This window comes from Notothenia coriiceps, unplaced genomic scaffold (genome assembly GCF_000735185.1).
Source record: "Notothenia coriiceps isolate Sejong01 unplaced genomic scaffold, NC01 NC01_scaffold00036400, whole genome shotgun sequence".
Taxonomy (NCBI): Eukaryota; Metazoa; Chordata; class Actinopteri; order Perciformes; family Nototheniidae; genus Notothenia; species Notothenia coriiceps.
In genome coordinates, this window is record NW_011369101.1 from 51,961 (window position 1) to 72,394 (window position 20,434).

The 20,434-nt window shown below is 41.1% G+C and overlaps 2 protein-coding genes across 2 annotated transcripts in view; one reads left to right on the plus strand and one right to left on the minus strand.

Annotated features, from left to right (window-relative positions):
• LOC104963758 (plasma membrane calcium-transporting ATPase 2-like) overlaps positions 1-6,442 on the minus strand; it is a 13,607-nt gene extending 7,165 nt beyond the window's left edge. The window contains exon 1 of the mRNA XM_010792400.1: positions 6,391-6,442. Coding sequence (XP_010790702.1) covers positions 6,391-6,442 — 52 coding nt within the window. The remainder of the gene's footprint in view (positions 1-6,390) is intronic.
• Positions 5,048-20,434, plus strand: part of LOC104963759 (versican core protein-like) — a 30,441-nt gene continuing 15,054 nt past the window's right edge. Inside the window, exons 1-9 of the mRNA XM_010792401.1 lie at positions 5,048-5,299; positions 7,266-7,323; positions 8,959-9,045; positions 9,347-9,751; positions 12,028-12,202; positions 12,653-12,780; positions 13,534-13,830; positions 17,282-18,205; positions 19,978-20,147. Coding sequence (XP_010790703.1) covers positions 7,275-7,323; positions 8,959-9,045; positions 9,347-9,751; positions 12,028-12,202; positions 12,653-12,780; positions 13,534-13,830; positions 17,282-18,205; positions 19,978-20,147 — 2,235 coding nt within the window. The 5' untranslated portion in view covers positions 5,048-5,299; positions 7,266-7,274. The remainder of the gene's footprint in view (positions 5,300-7,265; positions 7,324-8,958; positions 9,046-9,346; positions 9,752-12,027; positions 12,203-12,652; positions 12,781-13,533; positions 13,831-17,281; positions 18,206-19,977; positions 20,148-20,434) is intronic.

Genomic DNA, 20,434 nt, shown 5'->3' on the forward strand with positions numbered 1-20,434 from the left:
TTGGATTTATTTATTTGTAACTTACACAAATTAACTTATCCTGTCCCAAAGTGCAATCAGCCGTCCAACACACACTTCTCTTATTTATTCTGTCGTTATAAAAAAAATTTTGAGAATAAAGAAAGGCGTTGAAAGGCGAGAAAGCGTGAAGGACGTTAAAGTGCGTATTTTTGGGCATACCAAATTAGCGATTAGGTTCCTAAAAAAAGACCTCCCGAGATATATCATGGGGTTTAGTCGAAGAACTTTGTCCTTCACTTTATCTCGCCTATGACTCCGACGATTCTTAGCCCACTTAGCCAAACCATAAGAACTCGTTTGTAAGTCTCTGTAACAAAAATATATAAACAATATGCAGACTCTGATACGATAACGGATTTTTATCGTACTATCCACCTGAAAATTCATAACAATAGTGTCACTTACATGAAATGTACGCAAGTAGAGATAACAAAACAACAAATGCAAAATATAGAAAGGAATGAATGAATGAATGAGAGTGGACATAGATTTTAAACGATCGTACAACTGTTTGACGTGTAATTTTTTGACAACTTTACTACTATGTGACTGTATTATGGTTGGCACCTATTGAGACGACTGTGATTGAAATGAAAACTGCAGTGGAACTCATGTAACTCGGTTATTAGGAAGACAAAGTTTAATATAACTTTACAGACGTCTTACTCCATTAGAAGCAGAAAGATGAACTTTTCGTTAACTTCGATTATGAAACGATGAAATTGAAATAAAGTTAAACTTTGATCCTGAACACCACCCGCATAAAAGTTGCTAAGTCATTTCTAAAAAAAAGAGGAGGGGGCTGAGCTCATGCGGGACCCGGCAGCTACTGTCTAAACTAAATACTGCCGTGATGAAACGCCATATCATGGATTATCAAGGATTATCTCTGAAACGGTATGGAGCTCAAAGGCTTTCTCTCTTGCCGGTTATACCACAAGGTGAGTTCCTTTTTACTTCCTGCTTCTTCACACACATGCTCTCCAGTACAGGTTAGCTCTGAGTGTTAGCAATGCTAATGTAAACACCGACCATATTACGTCCAAAACAGTCGGGCATTGTTTCTGATAGCAACTTTCTGATAGGGCCGTGGGTCCACATTTCAGATATTACGTCATATCGGACGCAAATCTGGATCAGCTCCGTTGTTCCCCGTTTTTAGAGATTTGGGTACGGAGGAAAAGAGAGAGGGTTTTATTTTCTGACGCTTTGTTTCAATGTTTCAATGCTTTTATTGTCATGTGTGCGTAGCTACAGTGTAGTTATGACAATGAAAATCTGAGGACTCTATAGAATATAATAGAAACAGACTATGATAGAAACTGCAGAATAGTCAAACAGATGAAAGTTATGTGTGTTCTTTCAAAGGTTCAGGCGTTGAGGCTCCTGACACACCGGGGACACATATTTATGTATAGAAGACATTATAAAAGTGCATTTTGCATGATAGGAGACTTTTCAAACTACGAAACAGCAACATAATTGGTGGCCCTGCTGCAGCTCCGTGGGGGGGCTCAGGTCTGCGGTGGTCCTGCTCCGTGGCAGCGAACACGTCTCTGGTTTCCTGTTAACCGGTTCCAGCAGTGAGGCAGAGTTTGTCGTACAGTTGGTAATGATTTACAGAAAGATCAGGGCCTCTGCTCTCTGTTTCTCGTTCAGGAAGACGTCTCGTGCTTACCTGAATAATCTCAATCTCAATCTTTATTTATATTTATATAACTCACATTTAAAACAACCTCAGATGACCAAAGTGCTGTACAGGGAACAAATACAAAATAATAATCAAAAACAAGATATAAAAACCACAATAACTAGAAACATATAAAAACAATTAGGAATAATAATAATAATACATTTCATTTATATAGCACACTTTAAAAACAACGTCATCTCAAGGTGCTTCACAATAGAATAAAAAGTTATCTGAGGAGGAAATTGAACGAAATATGGTTCTATAAAAGAAGTTCTTTGAAAATCGATTTGGGACTCTCTAGATTTCTGTCCTCGGGTCATCTGTCTCTGGAGAAGTGATGACGTACTTTGACTTTATGAAACCTTAGTCGATTGTTTATTCCTATTTTGTTTATGTTTTTGGTTTCCGTACTTCTTGAGTTCTTGAAGAACCCATTTTTGTTTATTCCTTTTTTTAATTTATCTTATTGTTTCCTGAATGTTTTGAGTTCTTGGAAAATCAATGTGTGACTCAAGGCTTGATATGTTTGTCTGTATTCTGGTCCTGAAATCATTCGGGATGTATCTCTACCCGTCAGGGAGACATGTCTGTGTTCCATGGTTTAAAACAGAAGAGGCACTCTCCTGTCTCTAGAGACGTATATTTATTTTCCTTTTATAAAACGGTTACCAAGTGTGGCAACATGAAAGAAAAATACACACTCCAATTTAAATTAGTAAATAATGATGTTCAAAATAAAATAGTCCCTCCGTTGTCTTCTGCACGAAACATAGTGCGAGGTGGTTGCTATGCAACAACACTAACAGCTAGCGAACATGTTAGACAGAGAGCGTTGATCCATTGTTTGGCTGTTTATTTACATTAATGTGTATGTTGCTGTTTATTGTGCATCCACTGAAAACCTGTCCAGCATCAGCAGCATGGCTTACGTGGTCACTTGTATAGGTTGAGGTTGTTCAGGCTGTTGTTTGGCGTGGCGAGAATATTGCTCCACTTTCTCCGATAAGTTGGTCTACCTGCTCTTCACGTAGCTCTGCATGTCGTCGTTTAGGGGCTCTCTGGAGATAGGCACTGCTCCATCCACTCCTCCACAGTGAGACCCCCCCGGAGGTCGAAGTTAACCTTACATGTTTCATCTTAAGCTTTGTTAGTTAGTTAGTTTCGTAACGTAACAGCTGTAACGGTTGTAGCTTTTTGTCAGACGCGGAGGGTAACTCCATGTTGCATGTTTGAAAACAGAAGAGGCACTATCCTTTCTCTAGAGACGTAATGACGTTTGTTAACGCAACGCAACCTTAGTTCTTGTTTCCTGAACTTCTTGAAAAACCCACGTGTGACTCGAGGCACAGTGAAGCACTTTGGAAATTAAGATTCCAGATTCCCAAGTTAAGAAAAACATTGTCCATAAATGTCAACGTTTCTCTTTAATACTGACAATTTAAGTCCTTCAAAGCTAGCGCCTGAGGACAGAGCACTTCTGACTTCTCCCTTCATCCCTTATTGCCTTTTTTTTCCTTTGCTACCGACGCTAATCCTTCCTCCGTCCTCTGACATCTAGTTTCCTGACTCTTAAACATCACAGTGTCACATAATTCAACAAGAACATGAGACTACAACATGTCCTGTCCAGCATTTGATGTAGACCAATTAAGGTGGGGGAGCTGCCGGGCCACAACTACATACATGTAAACACACACACACACACACACACACTCACACTCTCTACACACAGGTGTAAAAGCCGCCCATGTGTTTCTAGTCTTGTTCCTTATGGGCCACATGATACACTTCCCGTCTCAACAGGAAAACTGTCCTGTAAACCAGCCTCATTAGCCACTTGTGTGTGTGTGTGTGTGTGTGTGTGTGTGTGTGTGTGTGTGTGTGTGTGTGTGTGTGTGTGTGTGTGTGTGTGTGTGTGTGTGTGTGTGTGGGAGCAACCCCCCGGCAGGATCCAGTAAGCAGCAGCCGCCCCCCCGCCGCTCTACAGAGGCTGCAGCAGTAGAGGACCTGTTTGATGACTTTTGATCCGTTGACTTCCACTCTCTTTCCTCAGGACTGCACAGAGAGAGGACACTGGGTGGTGGATCGTTTGTATACTGGATTTATGTGTTAAAGGGTCAGGGATGGCAGCTAAATAATTTGAAAGGGATTGTTCCTGTTACAACATAAAGAATGGGGATACATGAAGGTGAAACGGCAGGTTTGCACTAGGTCATATCCGACTCCTTCTTGGAGACTCTTTTGCTGTAGAGATAATAAACTTTCACCTGATTTGTAATGATCATCTGACGATGTTTTTGTATTTTAGGATTTAGATTTTCTCATTTGATGAGTGTGTAAGCTGAGGTGCAGAAATATGGTTTATTTCTGTAAAAAAAAGCAGAAAGATACAAACCTCAATGTTGAAATATATAAATAAACATTAACAATCGTTCTAATCCTCGCTGCAATCACCCTTAGGAACCACTAACATGTCCTTAAATTATAATTTTATAAATCGGGAAACGTACACCATTTTCCATAACCTTCATGAACTGGAAGTGAATTGTGATTTCTACAATTTAAAAAAACTTGTGATTGTAATTTTTGAACCAATAAACAGTGAATGTGTTGTTTGTGTGTTGAAAGTTATTCTTTGTATGTGTGATCTCTGCTGTCTAAAACCATCTGTGCTGCAGTGACTGCGAACTGATCTCTGATTGGCACATTTGTTGTTTTCGAGGATGCGAGGCATACACTAATGTTTACATAAGTAAAAATATCTCTTGGCTGTGATTGGTTGTTCCTCGTCACATGACGGATTCTCTCGCCTTGATGGCAGAATATTTTTAACATTAAAACTTGGAGACATGTCCCAGTAGAGAAACTACATACTGATATACACCTGAACATCAGCAGGAGAGGACTCTTTAAAGTAGAGACACTACATACTGATATACACCTGAACATCAGCAGGAGAGGACTCTTTAAAGTAGAGACACTACATACTGATATACACCTGAACATCAGCAGGAGAGGACTCTTTAAAGTAGAGACACTACATACTGATATACACCTGAACATCAGCAGGAGAGGACTCTTTAAAGTAGAGACACTACATACTGATATAGAGACACTACATACTGATATACACCTGAACATCAGCAGGAGAGGACTCTTTAAAGTAGAGACATTACATACTGATATACACCTGAACATCAGCAGGAGAGGACTCTTTAAAGTAGAGACACTACATACTGATATACACCTGCACATCATCAGGATGATATGCCCTCATTAATGAGAGGAGTTCCCCTTGAATGTCTCTCTCTCTCTGGCTTTCCCCAGTCTCACTTCCTCCAGCCCTCCCCCTCTCTCCCTCTCTCCCCGCACTGGGCGGTATATTTTTGGGGGCGGTGTCCTCTCTTATGTCGGGGATACATCGGATCTACGGTGGATTTGAACTTGCTGAGGAAGAGGAGCAGCTGAAACACAGTCTCAAACATCCGGGGACTTGTCTGGAGATCTCTCTCTTTTTTCGGAAAGTGTTCAAGTGATAACCCAACAGGAGCAGCTGGATTTTGTTTAGTTTTTAATTTTTTCAAGGTAAGATGTGGCTTTTGTACCTGTCTCTTAAACTTTTAAAATGTGTCAAAATGTTTTCTTGTCGAATGTTTTTGCGCTTTATTCGCATTTCTTTCTGCATCTGCATGTGTGTTACCTCCGGAGGAGCCGTGTTTGGGGGGCAGGAATGTTCCCACAGTGATAAAAACCAAACGATAAGACTCCCATTGATAAAAGTGACACTTGGGACCATTTACATCCATTTAAATCCACTGGCAGTTTAACCTCCTGATCAGCTGATAATCTGTATCAGCCCAGCTGCTGATCTGCTGCAGCTGGGCTCTAAAAACACTTTAATAAAACGTCTTTTAAAACACGATAAAACCCCTAGAGAGGGGCGTAACACTTATTAATGCATAAAAAGAGCGCTAGAGCAACAATATACTCCTTAAATACGTAAATATAAAATGTCTACATATATGCAAAAACATATAGCACTGACAAACGATCACAATGACAGAATTACTTAGATGTAAAGCTTTAATAACTACTACGAGGAATTTAATGAGCAGATGTGTTGAACATCATGTATTCTCTGCTTCCCTTATCAGTCAGATGAAATCATGTATTTCTTTGCTTTGACTTTAGTAAGAAGCAGTCTATATGTTAATATAAGACATTTTATTGATTAATGACGAAATAATCCACAGATAAACGAAAGGGGGGTTATTTTCTGCAACTTTTAAAATGTTTACATATTTCTTATGTAAAAAAAATATATAGATAGATTAATAGATTAAATAATAAAGAACATGTTTCTTTTTCCTGTAACTTTTGAGTAAAAATGCATAAAATGTCAGTAAAATGTACTTAAAGACCTTTTTCTCGGTCAGCGTATTAGATATTATAATATTAAATTATTTGTACAGATATGTTACTGTGTAATTATTTTGTATCATAAAATAATATACATAGGCTACTGTTAAAAAAGTTATTTTGTGAAATTTTCAGTAAAAGTGTAGAAAATGTATCAGTAAAATGTAGTTCAATTACTATGAACTAAATTAGATTCCAATCTGCAGAAGTAGTACGTTTCTCCGACCTTTGATTCTCAGTTCAACACCTGGACGTACCTGCAGGATCTGTGACATCACAGCTGGTGTGCAGCCAATCAGGACAAAGCATTAGGAAAGTTGTGGCCTGAAAGAAATAGCTGTTCAGAGAGGCAGGAGGCGTCTCTGAACAAATGGGACATTTCTGACATGGCAAATATTTGGATAATAATGGTGGGGAGGAAAGAGAAAAATATTGTTTATATCAAAATTGTCTAGAAGCACCAAATATAAAAAGATACTTAGATAAATTATCTTAAAGGTCCCCTATTATACTCTTTTTCAACAATACATTCCAGGTCTCAGATATATACGGAACATGTCTCTGATTGGCTGAAACACCAAACAGATCATTGCAGCATCCCATAATCCCCTCTGTTTCAGCCCTGTTCCAAAAGGGCTGATTCTGTGTCTGTAGCTTTAAATGCTAATGAGCTACTGCTGGCCACGCCCCTCTGAGAGATGATTGGTTTAAAAAACACAATGGTGCTCTAGGAGGAGATTCAGGTGATAAGGTGTGTGGGGGGGGGTTACCTTGGTTGCTGATTGGCTAATGGTTACTCAACTGAAAAAAACATTATGACATCACAAAGTGACCAACATCTGATCAGCTGATTTTCAGACAGGTTTTTATGAAGATGGATCAGGACAGAAAGAGAGGGGTCTTTGTTCCTGACACTTTCAGAATCTCTTAACACAGAGGGACACATGTTTAAGTAGAGCAGACATGAATAAGTGGATTTTGCATTATAGTTGACCTTTTAAAGTTTAGCTTGAATATCAGAATTGGGTCAAAGTACTTAATTCTCTTCCTGTGTTTGCACAACACTGATCAGAAGTTGATATATTTCTCCTTTTATAAACGATATCACTTCCTGTTCTCTGTTTCTGTGCAGGTTGTTGAGATGATTCCTCTCCTCCTGCTCTGCTCGCTCAGTCTGAGTTTCGCTCAAGGTGAGTCCATCCTGCATCCATCCACAACATTACATCACCTCTCTCTCTCTCTCTCTCTCTCTGTTATGTAGATTTTAAAACACATCACACACACATTCAGCTCCAAGTCTGACGAAGTGGAAAGTGAATATTACTCCAACACACACAAACACACACACACACACACACACACACACACACACTTACACACACACACGCAGACACACACATGTTAGAGATGCTTGAGTAATAAGGAGACATGCAGAGCAATCAGAATCAGGGGTAATTTATGACAATTTTGGAAAGAAATAATCAAATAAATAAAAGTAAATAATAAAAAAAAAAATACAAATAAGAAAATAGAAATAAAAGATAAGGAATAAAATACAGTACAAATTAAAAAAGTGAAGTAGAATAGTAAATATAAAAAAATAATAATAATAATAATTAAAGCTGGAAGTAGCGATGAGCGGGTCTCCGACACGCCGTGCAGGTCCGCTGTTGTCCGCACGTCGATGTCACGCAGCTGTCTCGAGGAATCGGCCGTTGGCAAACGTGGGAAGTTTCAGGCCGATCGGACAACCTACATGGGAGTTACAGCAGTAACATAAACATCGTGTTTGATGGCAAGTGATCTGTCGCCATGGCAACGGCATTTGATGACACCCCATAATACACTTAGATGTGTTGAGGGCCGCATCGTTAAACCTGTGAATTTTTTAGCCATTCGGAGCATGTTCACTGGAGTTATGAGAAACCGTGTTTCATGGCGAGCATTGTGTTTCCATGGCAACGGTATTTGACGAAATCTCAAAACTGACAAGTAGTTATCTTCACTAATGGACTGTTAGTACACATGTGAAGTTTGACTACCTTTTGACCATTTTCATAGAAGTTATAGCAAAAACGTTTTTCATGGCGATTAATGTGTTGTCATGGCAACAGCGTTTTAGCGAACTTCACAATTGTCATATAGTCATGTTGAGGGCTGGACCATTAGCAATGATCTGAGGTCTGGTGCCATTTGGACGATTTTCCTAAGAGTTCTGACAACATCGTGTTTTAGGGCGAGGGATGCGTTGCCATGGAAACCGCATATGGCTAGATCTCAGATTTGGCGTAGAGCTGTTGAGGCATGGAGTCGATCGGGTAAAATCCATTCGTTTTTCCATTGCCAAATCCAAAATGGCCGACCTCCTGTCCTTTTTTTTATACACCTTCAAGAGGCTTTTTGGTTCGTCTCCGCACCTTAAGGCCCTGACACACCAAGCTGATTTTGGCCGTCGATAGATGTCTGGCCGTCGATGACGCAGGAGACGTGAGGCGACACAACAGTCGGGTCCGTCGGGAACTGTTCTTTGGTGTCAGTTTGGTGTGTCAGGGCCTTTAGATATATGTAGCGATTTTCGTTCGTTTACATTAAAGTGAAAGTGGGGGGAGTTTACGTTAAAAACGAAAGTGGGCGTGGCCTACGCACAATTCCGGAATTGACAACAAAAACAAAACAACGTAGAATTCCGGAACCCATTTCACACAACTTTTTTTGAGAGTTTCATTTTTGACAATTTGACTTTTTGAAATAATCTGTGACATCATGTCATCATGTGTTTGTTGAAGGTGAATGTGTCCCCTCTCTCTCTCTCTCTCTCTTGACAGATCTGCTGCATCAGCCCTACAGCTCTGTGGACGGGGTCTACAGGGCCCAGCAGCAGGGGTTAAGGGTCTTAAGAAGTATTGTCACAGGTGAGCTGTTACGGTTTACTCTAGAACAGAGCGTGATTCTCACCTGGATAACGCAGGTGATCAGAGGACTGACTATGGTGTTTCACTATGAGCATGTCCATGAAGCAGTCATCATCATCATCATCATCGAATCATCATTGCCAATGAATCAATTAGTCTTCCTGTAACATCTTCACCAACTGATGGCAGCTGTTGTAAGATGAAATGTTTGCGTTGCAGCAGCATAAAAAGGCATGGCATTGTACAATACAAATGAAAAGACTTGAAATAAACATTCAAAAATGTAAACATTGTGTTGCAGTGCCCCCTCCCTCGGTGCAGATGCACGCCTCCGGCTCTCTGGCGGGTCGGGGGGTGCTTCCCTGCCTCTTCTCCATCCCCCCCCACACCACTGAGTCTCCCACGTCTCCCCCTCTCCTCCCTGCATTCCCCCTCACCTCCACCCCCGGCCCCCAGGAGGAGCTGAGGATCAAGTGGACGAAGCTGGATACGTCCGGGGAGGGTTTGGTGCTGGTGGCGCAGGGCGGGGCGGTGAAGGTGGGGCAGGCCTACATGGGGAGGGTGTCTGTGGCGCCTCACCCGCTCTCGGTGGGCGACGCCTCCCTGCATCTGGAGAGGCTGCGGGCCAGCGACGCCGGGCTGTTCCGCTGCCAGGTGACGCGCGGCCTGGAGGAGACGCAGCACACCGTCAGCCTCAGCGTCACTGGTGAGGGAAACAAACGCACCCTGAAAACACCCCGTCAGCTAACGCCCCACCGGTGGATTCAAATAATATCATCTTGATTTCCTGTGTTTTCGACACTTATGAAACGGTAGTCAATATCAAGTGTTTTCCGGGTTCTTCTTCCAGTGGAAACCCCGGGTCTCTCCCACACATTCCACATGAACTCTGACAGGACTCTTTGTGCATCACAAACACACAAAGACTCATTATAGCAGACACACAACTCTCTATTTCACTTCCATTCACTTCCTCTGCCCGGATGATAATAAAACTCCTCCGTCCGTCCAGTGGGGAATAAAGGAGCTAATGACAGCTTTGTGTTTCTGAGGACGATGACGGATAAATGACTGAGATTCTGCTCCGTTCGTTAACTGAAGGTCTCCGGTTCATTCAGGAATCTGTAATAATGATATCTGTGTAATGAAGGTAGAGCAGGACGGAGAAAAGGACAGTCTTTATTCATTTCTTCCACGTTATCTTCAGCTTTCTTCATATCATAGCCACCCGGGGACGTGCACACAGACATTTTGAGGGGCAGGAGCTAAATTGAGAAAAAGGGCACTCTAAAAAAAGAAGTAAAAAAAAAAGTTAAAGCTCCCATGCCATGCTTTTCTGGTTCTGACCCGTCCCCTTCTGTGTTATGAAGGTTTTTCGGCATGTAAACGGTCTGCAGAGTCACAAACCCTCAAAGTACACCCTGCAGGGAGTAAAACTCTAACGGCCCGTCCACACACAGGCATGAAAAAAATCTTGATGCTGGGCGTGTCTGAAGCTTTGCGATTTTTTGCGAGCAAAGCGACCAACAACCAATCACATGAATCTCCCGCCCCCGACATACAAAGCAATAGCAATGTTAAAACGAAGTAAACTGGATATAAACTCTCCAAACAGGTGAAAACCTACCAGTTTCACCCACTGTCTCTGCCACCTCCCTCCATGCCTGGTTCCTCCGGTTTGTATCCCGGTAAATAGTTCTGGTCGTAAAGAACCGGGTGATTTGCTACCGTAATTTCTCGTTTGGAATATGAGGAAATGAACTGCGGTCTGGCCCTCCCTGCTTGCACTGGCGGTATTTGCATTAACGGGATTTGATTGGCTGATGCCAGCTTCGCAAGCATTGGGAGCATCAAAAGTTGAACATTGCTCAACTTTTGATGCTCACGATGCTTGCAAAGCCATGCTCCGCTCCCCACAATGCAGTTCGGCGAAGATTAAAAATCTTCTACGTCACCCCATTCAAGTGAATGGGCGAAGCTTTGAAAGATTTTTTTCATGCCTGTGTGTGGACGGGCCGTAACACAGAGAATACTTCCCCAAAACGCCTCGTTGAAGATACGTCATTGTCCATTTGATTCTTCCGGGTACACATGATGTCAACCCGTACCCGGAACCAAATGGACCAATCCGTGGAGCCGTTACGTTACGTCCACGGAGCCGTTACGTTAAGTCCCCGCTGATTGGTCCAAATTGACCAATCCACGGACTTCCTCACGCACACACTCACGGCCCGTCCACACTACAGCTTCAAAAAAAGCTTACCGGCGGGCGTGTCTGAAGCTCGACCAACAACCAATCACATGAATCTCCCGCCCCTGACACACAAGCAACGGTTTGATTGGCTAGAGCTTGTACTGGCATATGATTTGATTGGCTGACGCTTCCACGGAAAGCTTCAGAAGCTTCAAAAGTTGAAATGTATTTGATTTTGGTCTATTTTGCTGCATGTTTCCTTTCTCTCCAATGGAAAGAAAACGTTCAGTCTAATCTCCCGACCTGATATTTTTTATTTGTATTCAATCAATATATTTATAGAAAGGGAAACTGTGCCCAAAAAGCAATAGATATATAGTCATTTATAATTAAAAAAAATATTGAAATAAAACATTTTTCTTTTTTAAAGCACCCCATAAAAAGGGCACTTTCTCTGGAGGAAGTGCCCACTTTGATGTCTATGTGTGCACGTGCCTGTAGCCACCTAAAAGCTGCTGCAAAAGTCTGTAGATGACCCAGAATCAGCACTTTAGTAACAGGGCTGAAATAGAGGGATATGGTGGATGTCTAAAATGCATGATCTGTTTGATATTTTGAGCAAAACACTTCATAGACATGATTTGTATATATCTGAAACCTGTAATATATGCCTTTAAGATTATCCCCTGAATCCGTGGGTCTATTTTAAGAGTTCCTTCATGAACCTTTGGACTTTAAGCCTTTCTCCCAGCTTCTCTCTCTGACGGTGTTTCTTGGTGTTTCCGCAGGCGTTGTTTTCCACTACCGGGCGAACAGCAGCCGCTACACGCTGGACTTCCTTTCAGCCGTGGAGGCTTGTGCACACGCCGGCGCCACCATCGCTTCACCGGGTCAACTGCAGGCTGCGTTCGAGGACGGGTTCGACCAATGTGACGCCGGCTGGCTCTCTGACCAGACCGTCAGGTGGGGGCACTTAACTATACATAAACACCAGAAATCTGTGTCTTTGCAAGTCTTTTTCCACATGTTTTATGAGATTTTTTATGAGGGTAAAAATTATCTAAAATTAAGAAATCTCAATCTGTTTCCAACACACAAACACTTGTTTTAAGTATTTTGTCATATAAAGATCCATAGTTTTTATTCTGACACAGATACACTTTATTTCACTCTTTTTGTTCAGTTTAGTATTATTATTAGTACTAGTATTATATTTTCTTCAGTTTTGACTGTCAGTTTCTCAAAATTTGACTTTTTTCACAAAATGTGACTTTTTTCACAAAATTTGACTTTTTTCTCAGAATTTGACTTTTTTTTACAAAATGAAAGTCAGAAGTTACTCAATTATAGACTGGAGGTTTCATGTGTTGTTTATCTGTTCATTGTTTGTTTGTTTGTTTGTTTACTCCCCAGTTACCCGATAGTCGAGCCTCGTCCCGGCTGTGCAGGAAATCTTCTGAATCGACCCGGAGTCAGAACGTACGGCCTGAGAGAGCCGGAGGAGAAATACGACGTGTACTGCTACGTGGACAAACTACACGGTAAAGAGTACAAGTAGAGATGGAAGAAGTGCTCAGACATTTACTTCAGTAAAAGCAGCAATACTACAGTTTAGAAACACCCAGTTACAAGTAGAAGTTATGATTAGTAAATATCATAATTCCTTAGTTTATTAGTATTGGTAATTGTAAAGTAGCTATAGTTACTGAAGCTGGAGTAAAAGTATAAAGTAAACAATTGTGTCTAAAAATTGTATAAATTCAAGCATAAGAACAAACACACAATGCAATAAGATGGATTAGAGAAGCAAACATGAAGACGATGCAGCATTTTCCAACTTTCTTATATAATGTTTTAATATTTTTTAGAAGTTTTCTCCAAAGATATATATATTTGTAACTTTTTTACTCAAGTACAATATCCTATTTTTTTAAATATATTATTGAACTTGGTATTTTTTTTTTTTTTTAAATATTCCAAAAGGTTCCAACTTTTTACCAAAAAATATTTTTTTTAATTTTTTTTACAATCTTGCCATCTCTAAATATTCTGACAAAAAAGTATTTTTTTAAATGTATTTCCTTTAAACTATTGAAAAAGAGGAATATTTCAAGCCTTTAATCAAAATACATTTTTTTTTTTAATATAAATGTCAAATATTTTTCAAAATGTTCACACTTTTTTCCAAATATAGTTTTTTTTAAATAAATATTTCAAATTATTTTTCAAAACATTCCTAAATATTCTAACTCCGTAAATCTACGTCCTAACCCTTCCTCTCTCTCCCCCCTCAGGCGAGCTCTTCTTCCCCGCCTCCCTCAGTCAGAAACTCTCTCTGCAGGAGTCCAGACTCCACTGCCTCTCTCTCGGCTCTGTTCTGGCCTCTCCGGGTCAGCTGTTCGCCGCCTGGAGATCCGGATTCAACCGCTGTGATTACGGCTGGCTGTCGGACGGCAGCGTTCGACACCCGGTCACCGTGCCGCTGCCGCAGTGTGGGGGGGGCCAGCTGGGGGTCCGCACGCTCTACAAACACCAGAACCAGACGGGTTTCCCGGACCCCCAGGACAAGCACGGACTCTACTGCTTTAAAGGTGAGACGGAAACACACACAGGTGAGATAGAGGGGCAGGAACGAGTCCCAAACCTGGTAATGAGTCAGCACTCACCTGGTCTGGACGTCAATGGCCAACAAAAGTGCAAGAGGGTCTCAACACAACACACTAAGTTTGAGCCTTGAAAAAAAGCATGACATTTGAGCAAAATCCAGTAAAAATCTAGTATAGAAAAATGTGAATTTAGAACAAAAACAAACAGATTTTGTTTTGTTTTTCAGTGCTTTTTGTAGCTACACATTTAGCTGTTTCTCTCTTAGTGTAGTGCTCCACCTTTCTGCAGGCTCACCCATTTCCAAAAGTCCAAATCCCTGAGACATTTAACTCATGAAGTCACAAGATTCAGATTGTATTAAAACATATCATGGAATTGTGTCTTTGGCAGTGGCAAAACAGATAAAATAGCCCTCAATATAAACAGTAAAACATCCAATTCACACAGAAAATAGGTTAGATTGCTTCTTAAAGAGACGGTGGTTTGTTCTTCCACTGGCTTTGGTCCATTAAAATACCAGTTGAATTAGTTGACTTAAAAATAAGAGGTAAGATAAGAAAGGACTTTATTTATCCCGAAGGAAATTGTTGTGCCCGAGTTACAGAAATACATTAAGACCTATAACACAGCAGCATAATAATAAGACTTTACTCTAACAGTGCAGTAAAAAGAGCAATTCAATAACTATCTGCAGCAAGACCAGCTGCTTAGAGGTCCAGACGAGAGGACAAACAGCAGCAGGATATACTCTGTCTTTATGAGGGGAAAGTCCCTCGAACACAGAGAGAGAGAGAGAGAGAGAGAGAGAGAGAGAGAGAGAGAGAGAGAGAGACCCTAATGCTGCACAGCTGGAGACAAACCAAACACACATAGACGTCATCATTAACACTGGTGTAAAGTCACAGGGTACATTGTTTTCCTACGTTAACAAGCATACAGAAAGAAAAAAACACAAGTACAAGATCTGAGTACTTCTACTTTTACTCAAGTACAAGATCTGAGTACTTCTACTTTTACTCAAGTACAAGATCTGAGTACTTCTACTTTTACTCAAGTACAAGATCTGAGTACTTCTACTTTGACTCAAGTACAAGATCTGAGTTCTCCTTCTCCCCTGGTCATTAGTGCTTGCAGTATTCTTCAGTATTCTTCAGTGTGATGTTTTGCAGATGATTTAAATGCAAACAGGTTTGGCAGAAAGTGAAGGTACTTTCAGGACCTGTGGGGGGGGTTTGTTGGGCTTTGGTTAATGTACAGTTAGTGACAGTCTAAGGACCCACAGCCCCCCAAACACATGAGCTCACTTCTGGGTAGGGTCTGCAGGATATAGAGCAGAAACCCCCTGAGAGCGAACCTGGAAACACCTCCAGAGAGAGGGGGGGAGAGGTTACATCAAATATGGTTTTATGTGTTGACTTAATGTAGTTTTTAGCTAAAGAGTGGATAAAGAAAACAAAAAAACATGGCTTATCATGTTCCTTAAATCCAAATGGACTAAACATTTAAAAATAAAAAATCTTTCGAAAAAGTAAAAATATATTATATATATTAAATAAATACATGATAATAATAATAATAATAATAATAAAAATGTCATGTTGTTACATGATATATAAATGGGCTTATTTACGTCCTCCTAATGTCTAAAGTACCTCTTGCTTCATTTAAAAGTAGATTTTTGTTTGTGTTACATTTGGATGGCATTTTAGCAGGTTTAGGTTGCAAGCAAAAACGATTGGAAAACCCTGGTTAAGTCCAAGTGTTTGTATGCATAATCATAGTTGTGTCTTGTCCTGTATCTGTCAAAGTACAATATGTGTTCCTGAGATGAAGTGGAGAGGTATAAAGAAGCATGAAGTCAGCAGTAGCGCTCGTACTGAGGAGGGGGAAACAGAAAAGGGAACCCCGCCTAACGGCACCGTAGGTAGGGAGGGAGTTACGTGGCGTTTATTGAAGCATTTTGTCCCCCAGGACTGCATGAGGTCAGCTGCACACAGAGAGCTGTTTGTTCAGCTTCCTCTCATATGTATCCCATCATAACAAGATGTAAATCTGTGGCTGCAGAAACGAAAGCCTTATGGTCTGCTGTAAATAACGTGTTAGGAGGAGAAAGATGCATTCAGGATTTAGGAAGACGACTGTGAAGTCAACGTTAGACAGAAACACAACAAGATATCACTTAGAATAGAAGAGAGGATTAAATTAGACAGTGGGATGGAGACCAGATGAAACCACTACGTAATTAATTAAATGCATTAATAAATAAATACAAAATATATAGTTATTTACATTTTTATTACATTTTTTTAATATGTATATATTATTAAAAACATAATGCATTAATTAATAAAAAACATTTTTAGAAATAGTTTTAAATATATATTTTTTAAATGTATACTTTTTGTGTTTTTGTTGGCCCAATTGCACTACCGTCTGTAGGGACTTTCAACTAGGGTTCACGTCCCGATTGGACCAGTGTGGACTGGTCACTGCCAAGGTGCCTTTGAGCAAGCAACCGAACCCCCACCGTTGTACAATAACTGCCCACTGCTCCCGGTACTATGATGGGTTAAATGCAGAGGTCCAATTTCACTGTGTGACAAAATAAAGAGGGTTTCATCCTCTTTCTATTAACATACAAATAATTACCAATAAGTGAAATGCACAACTCGACTGAATGTATAACACGAGTCCAGCCACACTGAGACCTTTTATTAGTAACTGTTTTTATTCTGCAACCATGGTTACTTCATGTTTCTAAAATTAAGTTTCGTTTCCTTTTAAAGTCTGCAGTCTGATGTCTCCATGATTAGCCTTTTCCAGATAGTGCTGGTTTATTTTCTGAATGAGTCACAACAATACTGATTCACTCTGAAAGCATGTTGTTTCTGATATTTTTGGATGCTTTTTCTGGACCAGTATTTCAGCCAACCGGCGGAAAATGAGGTTACTTTGTTTTTGGGAATTTTCCAAAACGTACCAAAAGTTTTAGCCGAGTTCTTACCTTTTAAGGCAGCTAATTTTAAGTGACATGTAGTAATGGCAGAAACCTCTCGAGGACACCAGATATTTGTCCCATAGCACAATTGGGATGGATTTCAAAGAGACCTAACAGTGAAAATATAAACTACCCAAATGCAATAAACCTCAGTAGGTGTAAAAACAAGATTTACTTTAATACAGAAGAGGTGACATCCTTTAAAGTCAATAGAATAGCAAAATGAAATCGTCTTTAATACTAAATTCATATAAAAATGAGAATACTTAAATAACCATAAGTCTTAGCAACCACAAATGTGGGAACTCTTCAGGCATTCAAGTTCAGAAACATCTTTACAAATCAAGCATTACAGTCTTCTTGTCTGAATTTCAAAAAGGTGAAAACTGCTGAGGTTTTAAACCCTCTTTCTTCTTCTCTGTTTCCTTTTCCTGCAGCTAAGCTACCCGAACCAACGACTACAAGTCTTCCGATGATGCCCACTGAATATATAACTGAACGCCCCAAAACCACTCCAACACCCGGACCAGTCTTCATCCCAGAAAGAACCACTCCAACACCCGGACCAGTCTTCATGCCAGAAAGAACCACTCCAACACCCGGACCAGTCTTCATCCCAGAAAGAACCACTCCAACACCCGGACCAGTCTTCATCCCAGAAAGAACCACTCCAACACCCGGACCAGTCTTCATGCCAGAAAGAGCTGAAATCCAAACCGAAGATCCCGTTACATATTCCAAACACACCTCCGCTCAGACTCTGGCCCCCGGGACCCCCACTCCAATGTTCATAGACTACGACGTTCCACTTTTCAACACCAACGTATTAGAGGCGTTACCAGGTAGAGGAGACACTTTGCCCCCCATGAAGCTGCCTCCGCTACCGACCACCCGCGTGCAGCCTCCACAACTCGATATCTCCCATGGGGGGGAGGAGGGAGGCAGAGTGGGGTCCGGCAGTGGAAGTGGGGAGGGAGGAAGCAGTGAGGGAAGCTACAGTGGGGCGATGGTGACCCCGGGACAAGGCTGGGAGGAAACCACAACGAGACCAAGTTCCCTTCTGGAAATCACCCCAGAAACCACAACGAGACCAAGTTCTCTTCCAGACATCACCCCAGAAACCACACAGAGACCATTGCATCTTCTTCCAGAGACCCCCACCCCTGAACCAAGCGTACCAGCCAGCAGCATAGAGGGGGGTCAGCAACCCGCTGTTGTTTTTAAAGAGGACGTCACCCCAGGAACTACATCCACGTTTGAGCTCGACCATTCGCTGGCCATTCCTGTGGCCAGGGAGTCCTCCTCAGGCAATACGCCCTTCCATCTCATCATCGTCGACATGAAGGACAGAAACCAATCAGGTGAGTTAAAGGAAAACTTAATCCACTGCTGTCATACTTAAGATAAGAGATAGGACAAGATATTACTTTATTGATCCCAATTTGGGAAATGGTTGTGTTGCAGCAGCAGCAGCAGCATAAGAGACATGGCATTGTACAATAAAGACTTCTTAAAGTGTTCCACTCAGTTCTGGAAGTGTATTCCTCAATTCCTTCGTGTTTTCACCAAATGTCTAACTGCAGAGCTGCTGATTGTTGTTTTACTGTGTATTTTATACTGTAAAAGCAAATGCTTCTTCTTGGCTAACAAAGTGGTAAATGGTATGGCCAATCTCTGATATGATTGACAGTTAATTACCCGCTGGTTTAACACATTGACCATGACGTTAATACAGATTGTTTAAACATCAGTATAGATGCTGTGGGATTCTCAGACGTAGTAATGTGGAGATATGGCGGACAGTAACCAGTTTTTCCCAACAATCCAACCCTAACCCTAAGATTCTTCTGTTTGACATGTCTTTCCAAAACGACTCTATATTAATATTTCCATCATGTTTACTTTGACGTAGTTCCCCTCCCCCACTTATACTTTCTCATTTGACGGATGAATCTGTCACGGAGAGTATTTATCTTTCTGCTCGACCTCAATTTTTGTTTCTGTTCCGTTGAGGACTTATGCCGCTGCTTCGGATTTGGTTTTGTTTGTTGTCTTCTTAGGAAACAGCTACAGGTCGTGCATGCTGACAGACTCTCACACACACAAACACACACACTTAGCAGAGCCAGATGTGGAAAAAGCTATGAAGTCAGTCATCCCCCCGCTCAGCATATTGTAAACACATCCCAGAGTCTCCAGGCGGGAAACGCAGCCTCATGAATAGTCAGATATATCAGAGCAAATACTCTTTCACTTCACCTTCTTTCTCTTTCTCACAAAGACACACTGGTGGTCCCATGGGGTGATTAGCCTCCTCTAAAGGGCTTTGTATTTTGTAGAGAGAGCCAAATAAACCACAAATGTTTTACCCTAATTGTCCTTTCTCCAGGGAGCTGCCTGAATAGCCGTAACTAACAACTTCTCAAACACAGTCCCTACATTTGTCTGTATCAGGCATGGGACCAGGGGTCACAGGGGTCACAGGGGTCACAGGGGTCACAGGGGTCCATAATGTCTGAGAGAAGTGGCTGTTACTGTTCTTAAACCTTGGTACCTTTGCTTTAAAGACTACAGAAAGTATAGATAAATACATTTTCTGTCAATCCAGTCATTGTTTCGCTCTAGAGAAAGAAATGTTTTAGTCTCTGGAAGCCGAAAACTGTATTGGCTTGTCAAGGTTCAGAAACATTCCTTGAATCTAGGAAACTTATGACTTTTTAATTGGATTTTTACGATTAAAATCATGATATTATTCATTTAGTTTGGCCAAGTTAAGATACAGCTGCTTTATTTGAGTTTAGTGCTGAACCAAATGGTTATTTTCACTGTCGCTGATCTTTGTAGTGAACCGTCTTTGTCTCTAAAATGCCCAAAACTAAGCGTGACTTGTTTTGTGGTCGATCAACACTCAAAGTTACTCAGTTTACTTAATATCAATTAGGGGAAAGTGTCAAACCCTGTCAATGGAATATATAAAGCAACACAAACTTTGGTACATTTCTTAAAAAAGTTACAAAAACTGTTGGTACATTAATTATCTCTGGGTCGACTCTTTGTTTCGCTACGAGAGCAAGAAATACCTCTTTATTATCTGCATTTTGTACTAATATGTCCGTGTCCTGTTGTTTTCCAGTGGATGACATCCTGAACATCCTGAACCAGCCTCAGTCTCAGCTCAATCAGATCACACACTTCTCTCAGATGAGTGGTGAAGGTGGGCAGGGCAGCGGAGACTCCCATCCCTTCGACGTTTCTCCCATCAACCTGCCTCCAACCATCAGATTCATCAACGGAAAACATCAGGTACCGTTCAGAGGAGGAAGAAGTACTCAGATCTTGTACTTGAGTAAAAGTAGAAGTACCAGAGTGTAGGAATACTCTGTTACAGTGAAAGTCTTGCATTCAAAATGTTCCTCAAGTAAAAGCAGAAAAGTATTGTCATCAAAATATAGTGAACCTGTTAAGCCCCGTAGCCCCCGCCAGCAGAAACTGTGTCTCAGGGCTTCTTAAAATGTAATAAACTATGAATGTGTCATACTCACTTAACGGGAAGAAACTAAGCTAACTGACGATATGAACAATTTTTACCT